This window comes from Acipenser ruthenus, chromosome 1 (assembly GCF_902713425.1).
Source record: "Acipenser ruthenus chromosome 1, fAciRut3.2 maternal haplotype, whole genome shotgun sequence".
Taxonomy (NCBI): domain Eukaryota; kingdom Metazoa; phylum Chordata; class Actinopteri; order Acipenseriformes; family Acipenseridae; genus Acipenser; species Acipenser ruthenus.
In genome coordinates this window covers 9,979,021-9,995,611 of record NC_081189.1, presented here as the reverse complement: position 1 = coordinate 9,995,611, position 16,591 = coordinate 9,979,021, and the positions used below count along the sequence as shown (strand labels likewise).

Here is a 16,591-nt window from a genome sequence, read left to right as displayed (position 1 = left end):
ATGTTGTTTTATCAAATCAAATCAAATCAAATCATGTTGTTTTCTAAAATCAAATCAAATCAAATCATGTTGTTTTCTAAAATCAAATCAAATAAAATCATGTTGTTTTCTAAAATCAAATCAAATAAAATCATGTTGTTTTCTAAAGCTTACTGTTTTTTGTCAGCTGCTGACATGCCTGGCCTGCAAAGCCAGTCGGCTGTATGTATTTGCAAGCTTATTTTTCTCAAGACCAGATTTTCAAAGATCAAAACTGGGACACATTGTTAAATAATTGATAAGACTAATTAAACCATTCAGATATAGGGCATGTTAATGGTTATTTAAACAGCCATCCTCTCACTCTTATTATTATTATTATTATTATTATTATTATTATTATTATTATTATTATTTAAGCATCTACTTAATTTTAATACACCCCTGGGTGTATAATTTGTGGCTAATTAGTTGTAGCCATATTATACGTATTGCATACTTTTATATTGAGTTTACTACTACTACTACTACTACTACTAATAATAATAATAATAATAAATGAAATCATTAAAATACATGTACGTTTTGTTATTTTTCTTTCTTTCTTGATTCACTGCGTCAGGCTCTATTTATTGACATTGTTGATGTGTGTTGTGGTTTAACCGGGTGGATTCGGATGCTTGCTGTCTCTCGCTGCTCTGTCTGGGCTAAATCCAGCCAGAACTGAACAGCTACAAAATGGCCCTATTACACGCAATTCTTGATTCATATGGAACATAAACTAAATGAAAACGCAAGGCGCACTGAGGAATAAGCTCGTACGCCTGTGTTAATCACTTTATAAAAATAATGTTCTTGATTACCCTAGTAGAGATGAACTTTTTTTTATTATTATTTTATTTAGTTTTCACTGCAGGTGCCATAAACGTTATTTTGATAAGTGTTATTTAGAGTGTCGCGCTACATGAAGTAGTTGTAACCGATGTAGCATTATTTTCAGGTACGCTGTAAAAAACGATACGCAGCACAGTGGCTTGCTCGCGCATACCTAAACAATTTAAACTAAGAAAGCAGGGACCCGCGCATTCAAATCTGGTGCGTTATGCTGTTTTTGAGTCTTTTACATCTTTTTTTAATTGAATTGATCCTATTTAACATCATCGTTGTTAATGTAATGTATCATGTTTTTCAACCATTAAAAAAAACAATATGGTCTTTACATCTTCTTAAATTTAATTTATCATATTTTCTAGTCTTTTAAATCATTGTTAATGTAATTTATCATTAAGATAATATGCAGTCCATTGGGTCTTGTACATTTTTGTATTTGTGCAACTTTGCGGTGGACTTGTTGTGAATTGTTTTTTTCTATTTATAGAAATTGATTGTCTGTTTCCAGTTTAAGTTTGCAAAAAACAAAAACAAAACAAATCAAAAAAATTAATAGTAAATGTACCTCTGTTTGACAATAGGAAAACACCCATCAGATCACAATTGATTGCACCTGTACCAAAACCTGACAGTGTACCACTTTCAACGTGACAACGCATCGCTTTCTGAAGTTACATGGCTCAAGGATCTGACGATGTACCACTTTCTAACACTACACCGGGACTTTTGAAAGATTTTGAGCAAAATGTCGGGACACCGTGACGTCTGGTCACCCTATGTGAAGTGATGGTGTACCGTGTTACCTACCAGGTTGAGAAGTAAATCTGCAGTAGACGTACGTGTATAATACTAAAACTAACTTCAGTAAATTACCTTAACTGTGATACAATTTTGTCTGTCAAGAACCTCGAGCCTTCTGTTTACATTTTAGCTTATATTTAATAAAAAAACAAAAAAAGTAACACCTTTATTTCCAATTCCCTGAAGATAAGTAAGAGTCGTTTATAATGATGGTGCAGAAATATTTAAGTGTTACTGTAGCTTTAAGCGCGAGTTGCTACAGTTTGTATTCAGGAAGTTACTGGTAGTAAGTGTAAAGTTTATGTTGATAGCATTTTTTTTTCTTTTCTTCTGGTTGCTAAAATTAAAACATTCTGACTAAATATAAGCGACTATAGAGATCATGGAGATCTAATATAATTGTAATTTGTACAATTTTAAACTTAACGTCACAAACTGGCCCTTTAAAACAAAAGTGAAAGTGCTGTAGTACTAGAGGCAGAGTTTGGGTGACGACTGCTCCTATCTCGTCCATTTGTAATTGTAATTTACCTCTGCAGTAGCCCGTGCTGAACTGGATGTGTCCGGGTGCTGTACTCCACTACTGAACATTGACCAGCAAGAATATTTACGGTATTATTTTGAGCGGCAAAGCCACAGCCTAGTATATATTGTATGTATTTGCGTGCTTTTCTTTTCAACTGTTATTTTAACTTTAGCGGTATCATCGTATTACAGAAATGCCCCTTGTAAAACATATTGTAACTGACCATAGTAAGAATGCATATTTATAGAGATTGTGTAACAAACATCGTGTCATGTTCTCCAGCTTGATGTGCTGAATTTTCACCTTTTGCTCGCACTAAAGCACCCTCCAGGTGGTAATATGTAATAACGGCGACCCGCCCGATATTTTGAACTGCTGACATAAGTGCCTTTAAAAAATGTCTGGCTAAAATAGAATTTCTTTCAGTAGTCTGAGCCCTCATACATGAATAATGTGGCCACTGTTTTACCCAATTTTCCACAAGTGGGTTGTGCATCAGATGTGCAACACTATATTTTGTTATGGGTATTTTTGATGTCTGTTTCCCAAATACTCTTCTCAGATTATGCCAGTCAGTCTGGCTGTGCTGTTTACTTCTGGTCTGCTGTGGTGACACTTCCTGACTCCTCACTAGTTTTATTATAATTGTGTAAATCATTCACACAGTCTCTTTATTTTACAGCTCAGCAAAACCATGCCAGATAGATAAACACATGAACTGTATAACTAACATGAACCTGCATGTGACATTAATTATCTTGCCACCTGGGCCCTCATGGTGTGGTGTATGGATTGGATCTCAAATCTGTAATTAGCTCATTTCTTATTAGTGTCTACTGGTTATCCCATATTACAGTACTTAGTATGCCAACCACTGTGAGATTGCAATGTGCATTTCCCTCTAGATTTACATTATTTGGCTCTGTCTTTAGTCAACGAAAATACAAAACTCTGTAAACCTGTCTAAAGTTGAAAATGATTCTTATTTTGGAGCAGATTCATGGCGGTTCTTCATTAATGACTTGATATTTTTATACTTTACACACGCACACTGGTCAGCCAGTTTATCCACACTGTTCAGACGGAGCTGCGGATGAGAGAGGAGTTCAGACTTCATCCCTGGAGTCCATGATTATTAACCCGTTTCCTCTGCCTAATTAATGTGTGATCATCATGTTTCAGCATGGATGAGTCGGGTGGAGTTTTTCTAATTTGCTGTCGCTATTTCTTTAGGATGAGCACTGGCAGCCCACATGTGAGGTCATCCCCTACCAGACATTTCACACGTCACAGCACTGCTTGGGTTTCACACCCAATTAGCAGAAAGTGACTGGCAACTCTCAGCTTCTACTTTCATTTCCACAATATAATTCTAAATTGCAAGAATAGGCTATTGAACTATGTCTGCTATGGGGAAAATACTAATCCTCCAAGTGCTGAAAATGTCAGCGTGGTTTCAGCTTGCGCTTATTTGCAAAGCACATCAGGATCCCATAGCGACTAATGGTCATCTATTTCCCTGGAACAAGGTGAGACTTCCTGATAAGATTGTACCAGTTCACTATGACCTCCGAATCCACCCCAATCTGACCAGTCTGAACTTCACTGGGACTGTGAAGATTGAGGTGCTGGTCAAAGAGGAAACCAGCTACGTCATCCTGCACAGCAAAGACTTAGAAATCACCGGAGCAACCATCATCCCAGGACAGGACCTGGAAACTGACAGTCTAGGAAAGAATGTCAGTGTTCTGGAGTACCCATCTCATGAGCAAATTGCATTGCAGGCTGCTGAGCCATTAGCAGCTCACAGAAAGTACCGCCTCCGCATTGAATTCCAAGCCAGTCTGGCGGAAGGCTTTGATGGCTTCTACAAAAGCACATATCGGACAGTAGATGGTGAAAAAAGGTGTGTGGTTTATATAATTATTAATATGTGTTGGCTAGGAAATAATACCTAGTGAGATGCAGGTATATATCAACCCTTGCCTCCTTATCAGTGCTTGACTGCATGTAGTGCTGGCACTTACCCTTGGTTATAGAAACTAATACAACAAATTATTTAACTACGGGTGTGCCCATACTCGCATTTTCCAACTAATTGGTTTTATGAAATTTGAAGTTAACTATTCATTACATGGAACAAAGCAATGAGATTCCTCGTTCCCTTGTTTACTCAATTGTTGAGAATCGATCAATAACAGTCTGACAGTGTTATTCAATATAGAACTTGTCATGATCAAACTCATTTTAATATTCAGCATTAACGTGTCCATTCATAAACAGGATACTGGCGACCACAGATTTTGAGCCCACAGCAGCCCGCATGGCATTCCCCTGCTTTGATGAACCGTCTTTTAAAGCCACGTTCTCAATTAAAATATCCAGAGAAAGACAGCACCTCGCTCTGTCAAACATGCCCAAGGTAGGATGCACCATCCGTACTGAAGCTTTTTAGATCTCACTTTAGAAGCAGACCACAGTAGACTTTATACAGATTATTACTGTGCCATTGTTTGAAGTATCTTATTTCCTCCACAGATAATGACCCTTGAGCTTGAAGGGGGGCTGTTGGAAGACCACTTTGATAAGAGTGTTAAGATGAGCACCTACTTAGTAGCGTATATAGTGTGTGACTTCAGGGCTGTGAGTGCTGTCACCTCTTCAGGTATCAAGGTAAGCAAGTGCTTTGGCGCTTGGAGATACACACTAGAAGAGAGCATTCTTTTCTAATTAGATGTACATTTCATTGACATTAGGACTCATTTGCAAGGATGTGTCACGCTCTGCAGAAAGTTATTTGAAAAGGATTAGCCCATTAAGTGCCATTGTCCTCATTTGAGGACAGGCTACTTTGTAATTTTTTGGAGCATTTTTAACTGGCATCTACTTGTAGTATAAATGTTTCTCTTTATCGGTGTTGTTAAGATAACTTACTCTCTTTTTGTTAAGCGCGAAAGTTAAGTCTATGCGTAATGTACTGTATCAAATTAGATAAATACAGCTTGTCTTTACAGGATTTTTAGTTTGTAAATTGCACCAGAGTTTTGTGGGACACGACTATGCTGTAGCAATGATACTAGCTTTTTTCATTGATCTGTTAACAGGTCTCAGTTTATGCTGTTCCGGAGAAGTGGAATCAAACCCACTATGCTCTTGAAGTAGCAGTAAAAATACTGGAGTTCTATGAGCATTATTTTAATATAAGCTATCCTCTGCCTAAACAGGGTAAGTACTGAACACTCTTTAATTCAAATGCAGGAATGTCTTCTGTGAAGACGTACCTATAGCCTATAAGCTATGACTCGAGTAAATATAGCAGCAAGCAGTATGTTTGATAAATATCTGGTTTACTCTTCAGTGCTGTAACTGTATTTCTATTAGATTATTCATGGTTCACTCACATTTTACAAAGTCTGTGTTGCATTTATTTTACACTTCAGGTTTCACTGTAGTGAAAGCAATGGGTCACGTTTTGAAAGATTTTGTTCCAGTGCAAAGTTGCTCCACCTTTTTCAAAGTCAATTAAAAAAAAACCTACTATTGATTCAGAATTTGAAAATAACGACACATGTGTGTGAAGGAGCCCGTGAATTAACATTCTCATCTGTTAGTGTCAAGTCTTGTATTTCTATTTGATTAAAGTAGAGCAAACTTTGCCCAATATGTTGACAAGTCCCTTTTTATTTATTTGATATATTTTGCTGTATCAGATGCTATATTAATGCTTGCATTTCCTTTTTTCTTTTAGACCTTGTTGCTATCCCAGATTTCCAGTCAGGTGCCATGGAAAACTGGGGCCTGATTACCTACAGAGAGACGTCTCTGCTTTATGACCCTCAGACATCCTGTGATGCAGATAAACTGTGGATTACCAAGGTCATAGGCCATGAACTGGCTCACCAGGTACTGAGGCACTGGCCATGCATGTGTAACATTAAAGATTGTCTGCCTTATGAATTCATAATTATACCTGCAGGGATGCATATAGTGTAGTCGCTCGTATGTAACACATTCATATTGTGCCTACTGTCTAAGGGAGTATTTATGAGTCATCTGTGCTTCTTGCAAGAAGCAGTCCGGAGTGATAGGGGCCATGTGCAAGCAATCGACAAACAATGGATTCCACTCCGCGAATCTCCTGTTTTATATGCTAGCTCAGGTATGAGGGTCATTCTGACATTTGTGTTTGATGAATGATACATAAACCTTGTGCCAAGACAGGTGTCGTATGCAGGGGGTCAATTCCTGCTTTTCAATTCCAATTCCCTCTTAATGGATTCCAACACGTCGTGGATCACAATTGCAATTAGCAGTATTCTGTTAAAATGAGCTCACAGGGGCAACAAATTACTTAAATTAAAGCCGCTGTTTGTTAGTCAATTAATTAGCTTCAAATGAAAGCAGTTGTATAATCGCAGGAATTATTATGTCTGTAAAATATAAATTCCCAATTTCAATACCGTCATTGGAATTGGAATTGGAATTGGAATTGGAATTTGGAATTGATTTTAAAAAGGAATTGGAATTGAAAAAAACAGCAATTGAACCCAGCCCTGGTGAGTGTGCATGCAAAAGAAGAGCCGTGTTACTTCACCTGGTGAGAAAGTGACAACCAGACGAATACACCATTCATTTGATTGTGTTAGTCTGGGCTGTGTATAGGAAAGAGTATCCCGAATGTTGTACAGTAGGTGCTTCTGTTTTTTGTCCATCCCTGTCCCTGTGCTTTCTAACTGTTCCTGTTGGACCCTTGCATTCAGTGGTTCGGTAACCTGGTTACAATGGAGTGGTGGAATGACATCTGGCTGAATGAAGGCTTTGCCAGGTACATGGAGCGTGTATCTGTCAACAGCACCTATCCAGACATTCAGATTGTAAGTATGCCTTCGCTTTCCTCTATCCTTTTTGCTGCACTAAACATTTCCAAATAGAAAGCTGTATGATGCATGTTAGTGTTAACCAACAAACAAACAAGATTACTGTTACATACCACAATAAAAGAGTAGTAAAGCAATGTGAAAGCCAGGTAAAGACCGATCAGACGGACAAGTATGGACCATAATAAAATCCATAAGCACGAGGAAAGCATGGCAAACTGCAACAACACCATGCAATCTTCCCGGGGTCAACTCTTATACAAGGAATTACTGGAGCTCTTTGTGTTTCCAGGATGACTACTTTTTAAATGTGTGCTTTGGAGCCATGGCAAGAGATTCCCTAAACTCCTCTCATCCGATCACCAACCCAGCAGAAACCCCAACTCAGATCATGGAAATGTTTGATGCAGTCTCTTATGACAAGGTGCAGTATGCAGTGTGTGTGTGTGTGTGTGAAGGGACACATTTACTTACAGCTTGATGATTTACCTTTTACAATTGGGAGGAGTATTATAGGGGACAAAGAACAGTGAAAGTCTGGGTTGAAATATACCTCTGTGTATCAACTACCCCTGACTATTACATGGATCCAGTTGTATATACATTGCTGTATTTGTCCTGTATCCTTTTGTGCTCAATGTGTTATTCAGGGAAACAAATCAATTGCTTTCCTGAAAGACCAAGAAGCATCGCCATGGCTGTTTAAGCATGTCTTGCCCTTATTGAGATGCTTACTGTTAATAATCATTGTTTGTTGTTGGGTGTACACAGTTCTGATCTGAACCCAATTGTCAGAATCATCAAATAATGAGGCAATTGCCTTATAGATGTTTTCTTGTGACAGGGTGCGTGTGTGCTCAACATGCTGAAAGACTTCCTTACAGAAGATGTCTTCCAGAATGGAGTTAACCGTTACCTGCGCAGGTACAGCTACAAGAATGCAAAGAGTGACGACTTATGGGACTCCATGGCAAATGTAAGCTGTTTCATTTGAAATTACATTAACTGGCACTGGAACCACAACTTAGGGATAACAGTATGTATTCAGTTTTTTTTAACTTAAATTTACATTTGAATGTATCAAGCAGGAGTGCTCCAGCTCCACTATAAAACCTACAAATTAAAATCGGTGTCAAAAGCTGTAGATAACAAAGAGGCTGGTCTTTCAACAAATCTGATACGGCTATTATTATTTATCCACAACAGACTTGTTCAGAAGAAGACTTCACTGGAGGATTCTGCTACACACGCTCACAAGCACAGACACATGCTGTAAGTGACTGTGAAGGAGCAGGAGGGGGTTCGCCTTTCCCAATGCCTCAGTACTTACACACTCCAGTGCCTGACACGGGTGGGATAAATTTTGAGTAGCATAGTAATCATAGCCTATCGATCTGACTACTTCAGTAATAAGCTAGTGTATTAAAACAGCACCAAAGGCTAGGGCAGTTGTGCCTATGTAGAGGGTTTTGCATTGTACCATGTATAAACTACTTTCAAACGAACAGCCCTGAGCTGCGTGTTGTCGTTTTTTACACATATTTCAGTACCACCATGCAGAAGAACACATGCATCTAAAAGAGATGATGGACACTTGGACCCTGCAGATGGGGATTCCTCTCGTTGTTGTGGAGCGCAGTGGCAAGCAAGTCCGAATCCGTCAGGAGCGTTTCCTGAAAGGAGTACTGCAGGAAGACCCTGAATGGGCTGCGCTGCAGTCTGGGTACGATCGGTTCATAACGTGTAAATACTTACATCAGCTCCTCGGTGTCCTCTGTTTCTAAAGCTGAGGGAACATGAAACCACTTTGTGGCTTGGAGCTTGGTTTCAGGAGACTACAGTAGGTTTCAGGCTATTGCATGGCACACCAGGGGAGACCAGTAGGTTTATACAGCAAAGTTGCCTCAAACTAGATCTCCCGGTCTCTTGGAACCAGGTTTCAAGCCACTGTTCCTGAAAAAGTGTCTTTGTGTTCCCTGAGCTCAATGTTGATTGTTGTAGGACAGCAATGAAAGGCTGGAGATCACAATGGCCATCAACATGCTAAAAGTGTTCTCCTGTTCCTGATAGGTACCTGTGGCATGTTCCTCTCACCTACTTTACCAGCGGATCTGGAAGTGTTGGAAGACACTTACTGAGAACAAAATCAGGTCTAGTTACCTTTCTGCAATTTTAAACTTGTATTCGACTCAGATTCTATGAGTTGTATAAGTCACGGATGTTATGTACACAATTATGTAATGCACATAACCGCTTGTTCTAATGCAGATACCATTGAGCTGGAGGGAGAGGTGAGCTGGGTGAAGTTCAATGCTGATATGAATGGATATTATGTTGTACATTATGAGGGAGATGGATGGGACTCGCTGATTCACTTACTAGATCGGAACCACACTGCTCTGAGCCACAAGGACAGAACCAACCTCATCCACAATGCATTTCAGCTGGTCAGGTAATACAATCCCATGTTGTTGTTTCTTTCTCATTTAAAAAAAAAAAAAAAGATTGGGCTCACGTGAACAGCACTGGAGACTCTGATAAGTATACAACAAGAATCACAGAATAATATTGTAGTTGCTGTAGGTAGTTTCTGGAGCTGTTGCGTCATGAACCTTGGGGCTTGGTGGCCCAGCAGGCTATTTCATCCCACTTCACTTGGTTCAACTCTTCCCTTTTGTTAACCTTGGGGCTTGGTGGCCCAGCAGGCAAATTAATGTGCCTCTCAAGGGGTTCAAATCTAGCTTAGGTCACAAGTTGATCATTGTTTAGGGTTTCCAAGCCACCACAAAATGTTGCACCAAAGCTGAATGTGATAATCCCTCATCTTTCATGGACACTACATTCACAAATAAAAACAAAAAAGCCAAAAGGAAATGCTACCGAATGTAATTCAGACCATGATGCGCCAAATCCATATGCTATGAGAAACACTACTCCTTTCCAATTGGATGTTAATAGATATGCTATGAGAAACACTACTCCTTTCCAATTGGATGTTAATAGATATGCTATGAGAAACACTACTCCTTTCCAATTGGATGTTAATAGATATGCTTTGAGAAACTCCACTCCTTTCCAATTGGATGTTAATAGATATGCTATGAGAAACACCACTCCTTTCCAATTGGATGTTAATAGATATACTATGAGAAACACCACTCCTTTCCAATTGGATGTTAATAGATATGCTTTGAGAAACACCACTCCTTTCCAATTGGATGTTAATAGATATGCTATGAGAAACACCACTCCTTTCCAATTGGATGTTAATAGATATGCTTTGAGAAACACAGCTCCTTTCCAATTGGATGTTAATAGATATGCTTTGAGAAACACAGCTCCTTTCCAATTGGATGTTAATAGATATGCTTTGAGAAACACCACTCCTTTCTAATTGGATGTTAATAGATATGCTTTGAGAAACACCACTCCTTTCCAATTGGATGTTAATAGATATGCTTGTTTCTGTTTCTATTACAATGTGCTCAGTGTTGGGAGGCTTTCACTGGACCGGGCCCTTGACCTGACCTCCTATCTGAGACAGGAGTCAGAGAACATCCCGCTGCTGCAGGGCGTGGGCTACCTAGAGGTGCTGTACCGAATGATGGAGAGGAGGGGCATTTCAGACGTGGCAGAAGGTCTGAAGGTATATACCTTTTTCACCTTCTACCTCCCAGCAACTGGCACCAGTCCTCCTGTGGCATGGTGCTGGAATGTAGTGATTGTAAGGGTGCTATAGAGCAGGATAGTAGTAAGGATGACAATTAAATACAATACACAGCATAATGTTGTGCTAAATGTAGTGGGGTTTTAACCATCTACATTATCTCTAGCCCACAATTTGGTAATTTGTCATAGTTTTTAAATGCAGAATCTCTTTGTTTATTATTGGCAGACTGGGGAATTATAAATTATTGCTGTTACATCTAAAGTCCCAATTAAACAAACTTGCATTAAATAAGCAGCACTGTTATTCTTTAGTCTATGCAGTGCTGTTATTCTTTAATAAGCAGTGCTGTTATTCTTTAGTCTATGCAGTGCTGTTATTCTTTAATAAGCAGTGCTGTTATTCTTTAATAAGCAGTGCTGTTATTCTTTAATAAGCAGTGCTGTTATTCTTTAATAAGCAGTGTTGTTATTCTTTAATAAGCAGTGCTGTTATTCTTTAATAAGCAGTGCTGATGTTCTTTAATAAGCAGTGCTGTTATTCTTTAATTAGCAGTGCTGTTATTCTTTAATAAGCAGTGCTGTTATTCTTTAATAAGCAGTGTTGTTATTCTTTAATAAGCAGTGCTGATGTTCTTTAATAAGCAGTGCTGTTATTCTTTAATTAGCAGTGCTGTTATTCTTTAATAAGCAGTGTTGTTATTCTTTAATAAGCAGTGCTGTTATTCTTTAATAAGCAGTGCTGATATTCTTTAATAAGCAGTGCTGTTATTCTTTAATAAGCAGTGCTGTTATTCTTTAATAAGCAGTGCTGTTATTCTTTAATAAGCAGTGCTGTTATTCTTTAATAAGCAGTGCTGTTATTCTTTAATAAGCAGTGTTGTTATTCTTTAATAAGCAGTGCTGTTATTCTTTAATAAGCAGTGCTGTTATTCTTTAATAAGCAGTGCTGTTATTCTTTACTCTATGCAGTGCTTGCACAACATTCGCTGTGTTTTGTTCCAGTTAAAATGTAAAATAGGCCCATAGTTAAGTAGAGTTTAGACCCATTGATATCCCAAAGCAGGTATAAAAGTTACTCTCTCAATAATGTTGTGTTTCAGAGATACATCCTACAGTACTTTAAAAGTGTGATTGACAAGCAGACCTGGAGTGATGGAGGCTCAGTGTCAGAGAAGAGACTTCGAACTGAACTCCTGGGGCTGGCCTGTGTCCTGGGGTACCCTCCCTGTATTGAAAAGGCAAACCAGCTCTTCACAAGTTGGGTGAACTCAAACGGCAGTGTCAGGTCAGTAACCCGCTAGGAGTACCGCATGACAAACGAGATTCGCTTTTAACATGGTGTGACAAGGATGGCGTGTGTGTGGTGACGCCAGACCAGGAAATGAAACCACACACCAGCAATAGCAGACTGGGGTACAACTGCGCTGTGGCGTGTTTATTATTAAATAAAACATTTAAACAAAACACTTTCTCAAAACAAGAGGGCACGTGGGCCAAAACAATCAAACAAATCAACAATAATGATCACAGGTATCGTGCTGGTATTGAACCAGCACGCGTAGCAATTGTTTTCTTTATAGTTATTCTCTTTACCTCCTACTCTACTCCCATTCTCCACTCGCCAAACACTCAACTCCATGCAGCCAAAGCTGCAGGTTCTATAGTGGTGACCGAGGGATTAACTAGCTATCAATTATCCTACTATCACCTCGGGCACATTCTGCACGGGTTTAGTAATTCTGTGTGACTGTCAGCTAATTAAATAATCAGTGGCTGACAGTCACGCATTCTCATGAGATATTCTAACCACAAAACAATAACAAATAATATTCCTGCCAAATAATACAACAAAAACTAAATACAAATCATAATATGCACAGGGGCAGGGAGACCCCGTCACACATGGGTAAAAGAAAAACTGAATTCATTGATTGCTGATGGATCGATGTTAGAGGAGCCTGTTATCTAGGCTTCATTATCCAAAACATTAAACAACGGTAGTGTTTATATAAAAGATCATTAAGAAATTAATACCAAAAATGGATTATGCGTATCATAAAGTCCAATATTTTAATGCTTCTTTCATGCTAAAGTATATTTACACTTTAATTCCCATCTATTTGGTGACCGATCAATAAAGTAATTGATTTCACACTCACAGTATATATGGGAGTTCACCAAGCAATGCTGTGATGCATAACTCAGACAGGGTTTGATGATCAGTCACTTATTAGTTGAAAGTTCATTTTTAAAAATACATTTGCACGAAACAAACATGTATATATTGGACTAGAATTGATTTCCTAACTTTTAATCAGGACAGCATGTTTTTACATTTACAATACTTGCAGTTGCTTCATGTTTAGTACCTCGCTTGCTGTTTGAAAATGTGCCACAGAATGGGACCAATTAATTTGTCAGGATGCAAGTGAAAATGCAGGTCAGTATTGTAGTCCCAAAAGCAATACAAAAAGCATGAAGTAAATTGTATTGCTGAAAAACCTCCAGATTGCTGCAATATTTTCCCAGAAAACCCCAAAGTATTTGTTAATTCCCCCCCCAGCCTGCCTACGGATGTCTTGAGGACAGTGTACCTTATTGGAGCCCAGACTTCAGAGGGGTGGAACCAGCTCCTGGAGCACTACAGGGTCTCGCTGTCTGCCACGGAGAAAAATAAGATTCTGTCTGCACTGACACAGAGCAGAGATACCGACAAACTCACAAAGTAAGTATAGCTGCTGGTGGGCTACAGGTACTCTCCTTTTCATTGCTCATCTGATTGATGGAGGTTTGCAATTCTCTTCTTAAACTGGATTGTTATGTTAGTTATCATTTTTCCTGCAGTAGGTCATGGTTATCATGATGTAAAAATAATAAAAAAAACTGACCATCTGAATTTGCATCAGGTTACTTTTCTGATACATTGTTTAAACGTGTAAGGGATACACTTACTTTTATGATTCATCTTGCAATAATGGTGTTGCAGTGACACAGCAAAACAGAACAACTCAATCAAGTTTGTTTGGTATACTGTTGCTCTAACCCTCTAGTGGTGTTTTAATGAATGAAGATACAACACTGAGTGCTGCACCACTGGAACCCTCAGCACAAATCTTACTGCGTAGTCCACAATTGTTTACGTTTATAGGCATTCTATAAGTTTGGTGGAAGACCAAAACATTGTTGAGTTTTTATTATAAGAGTTCAAAAATATAGATGTTGGATTGGATAAACAAGGAGACTAAACCATCCCACTGTGACGGGGTTGAGACTTAGAAAAGATGTGGTGAATCCTACACTGTGGTCCTCAGGGTCGTATCTCCACTATAGCGGAACTAGGTTATGCAGTAAATACAGTACATAAATATGCATTTTATTCTGCTGCAGGCTAATCGACCTCAGCATGGAAGGAGAGGTGATTAGAACACAGGACCTTGCAGCTGTCATTGCAACCATCAGCAGAAACCCAGCTGGCCAGGCTCTGGCCTGGAACTTTGTGAGGAATAACTGGAGCAAACTATTAGAAAAGTAAGTGTTTTGTTTTGTGGCTGTAATAAAGCTTCACTTTGGTATGAGTCAAGCCTCTGGAAAAAGTGTGTGTTCATTCCTAAAGAGATGTTTAATGCAGGTGTCAATACATTCTTTTTGATTTCCAGGTTCCATTTGGGGTCATCTTCTATAAGAGCCCTCATATCTGGCACAACATCACATTTTTCTTCAAAAGAAGAACTTGAAGAGGTCAGCACTTTACTGTTTGATGTACTGTGTAAGGTCTCGTTTTGCATTTGAGGAGTGTACACTGATTTTGGTGTGCCCTGTCTCTGCATTAGGAAAGCTAGGTAGAATGATGCTACTCATGGCACTTTTAACCAGGTTTAATCTATTGTGTAACACAGACGGCCTAAAAACCTCTTATAGTAAAGTTCCAGAGAGTTTTGAACACTGCCTGGTCCCTTTATTAGGACCTGTCTACCTGATGGAATTGGCATCGTCCTCAATTAGAGATGCATAAGCTTGATCATATGAGGCGACATGTGATCCCTGCAGCTCTGCAGATCTGTCCCTGTTTACTTCAGCATCATTGCAGATAAAGATCAAACAATAATGCATCCATCCCCTGTGCTAGAATTCTGCACAGATGCTTTGAGGAGCATGACAAAGGATTCAAGTATCTCCTATGGCCTCCACATTCCCTGGATCTCAATCCAGTTGAGTTGTTTGTTTGGAAATGAAATTAAACAACACATTGTCATCATGATCCTCTGCCTACCTCTCTGCACACATTGTGTTGAATATTAATGATCAAATGGATTAACATGGATTAACAGTATATTTCTTTAGCGAAAAATATGATCATCAATTTAAATGTTCATGTTTTTTTTCTCATTGTTTTGCAGGTCAAGGTGTTTTTCGATTCATTCGAAGGACAGGGGCAAGAACTGAGGATTATTCAAGTTGTCCTAGAAGTGATTCAGAAGAATATCAGGTGGCTGGAGAGAAATCTGCATGTGTTGAGAAAGTGGCTTGTGGACAATGTTCAGAGAACTTAGAACTCAGGGAAGCTAGAACTCAGGGAAGTTAGAGATCTTGGATTTGTCTCAAAGAGAGTGAAAACCAGAACAGAAACTGATCTGGATCTACTTTAATTGAACCTGGTTCAGACAAAATGATAATGGTAGAAATCGAGCCAGAAGCTACTCAACAATAATGTTACGCTCCATCTCGCAGTACTGTTGTAACTATTTTATACTTGGACTATACTGTTTGTGACCAGTATAAGCTCAGACATTCAGCATTGTGTTCAATTGAACTGTTTTCTTTAACAGCCATGCATGTACAGTATAGTATATGCTTACAGATGTTGCATGTAGTTTTATTTCTAATTTAGTTAGTAACAGAAAAACGAATCACTATTTTTGTGAATAAAATACAATTTGATTGACTGTGGCTTCATACTGTTGTTTCTGAAAATCACACTTTATTTAAGACATGCTTTAATGAACTAAAGTTTTGTGAATAGGGCTTGTTATTCTATGTGGGTAAAAGCTTTGTGAATAGGATACAGATAAAACTGGTCAGGCAGAAGCACTGCTGTGTGTGTGGGAATGTAAGGGTGGCAAGGATGGGGTTAAATGTAGCCCTACCAGCAATCACAGGTGCGGCCATTCCCTAGTTAGGTAATTGGTGCTAACTGGAGAGTGGCCACGTGTATAAAAGGAGCCAGAAAGTCTTAGCTTGTTGGAGGGAGTTAGGAGGGCCAAAATAAAATGTTTAAACAAAATAATACATCACTTGTAGTCTGGGCAGTCACCTTCACTATAACATTCACTAACGTATCAAAAACACTCACTTAGTTTCCTCCAAAGGGCTTTCTGCTCCTTTTATACACGTGGCCACTCCCCAGTTAGCACCAATTACCTAACTGGGGAATGGCCATACATGTGATTGCTGGCAGGGACAGATTTAACTCTATCCTTGCCACCTTGCAATCCCACACACACACTAGTTACAGTCCCACACACACTATTTACAATCCCCCCCACACACACTATTTACACAGCAGGGCTTCTGTCCTACCACAAAAACAATTAAAGAACTCTTATGGGGAAAATAAATCTAGTATAAAGCAAGACACATTTACATATTATCTACAGACAGTAACACAGACTTTTCAGACAGGGAAAGTCACCAAACCAGAAGTATACTACTCATTTAATTGTGGTGGCACTCAGTTTGTTATCATCAGATATAATAATCAAGTTCAATTAGGGTTCATCTCTGCAGGTACTTCATTGTGTGTACTGTAACCTTTTGTTTTTAGTGATTTTCTGTTTTTGTTTAGGTAGTG

General features: G+C 38.8%; 1 protein-coding gene across 3 annotated transcripts; it reads left to right on the top strand.

The window, feature by feature from the left end:
- Positions 1 to 1,949: 1,949 nt before the first annotated feature.
- LOC117963047 (endoplasmic reticulum aminopeptidase 2-like) lies at positions 1,950 to 15,685 on the top strand. Of its 3 annotated transcripts, none has more exons than XM_058996205.1 (19): positions 1,950 to 2,283; positions 3,431 to 4,103; positions 4,481 to 4,619; positions 4,736 to 4,870; positions 5,302 to 5,422; positions 5,946 to 6,100; positions 6,958 to 7,071; positions 7,367 to 7,498; positions 7,919 to 8,050; positions 8,281 to 8,346; positions 8,622 to 8,797; positions 9,145 to 9,224; positions 9,343 to 9,526; positions 10,564 to 10,720; positions 11,844 to 12,028; positions 13,307 to 13,468; positions 14,131 to 14,271; positions 14,400 to 14,481; positions 15,141 to 15,685. In XM_058996205.1, exons 2-19 carry the CDS (start codon positions 3,598 to 3,600, stop codon positions 15,291 to 15,293), a joined length of 2,820 nt encoding a protein of 939 aa, XP_058852188.1. In that variant the 5' UTR covers positions 1,950 to 2,283; positions 3,431 to 3,597; the 3' UTR covers positions 15,294 to 15,685. The 3 variants fall into 3 exon arrangements, with proteins under 3 accessions (XP_058852188.1, XP_058852232.1, XP_058852300.1); XM_058996249.1 differs by having other exon boundaries at positions 1,950 to 2,323; XM_058996317.1 differs by lacking the exon at positions 8,281 to 8,346.
- Positions 15,686 to 16,591: the final 906 nt, after the last annotated feature.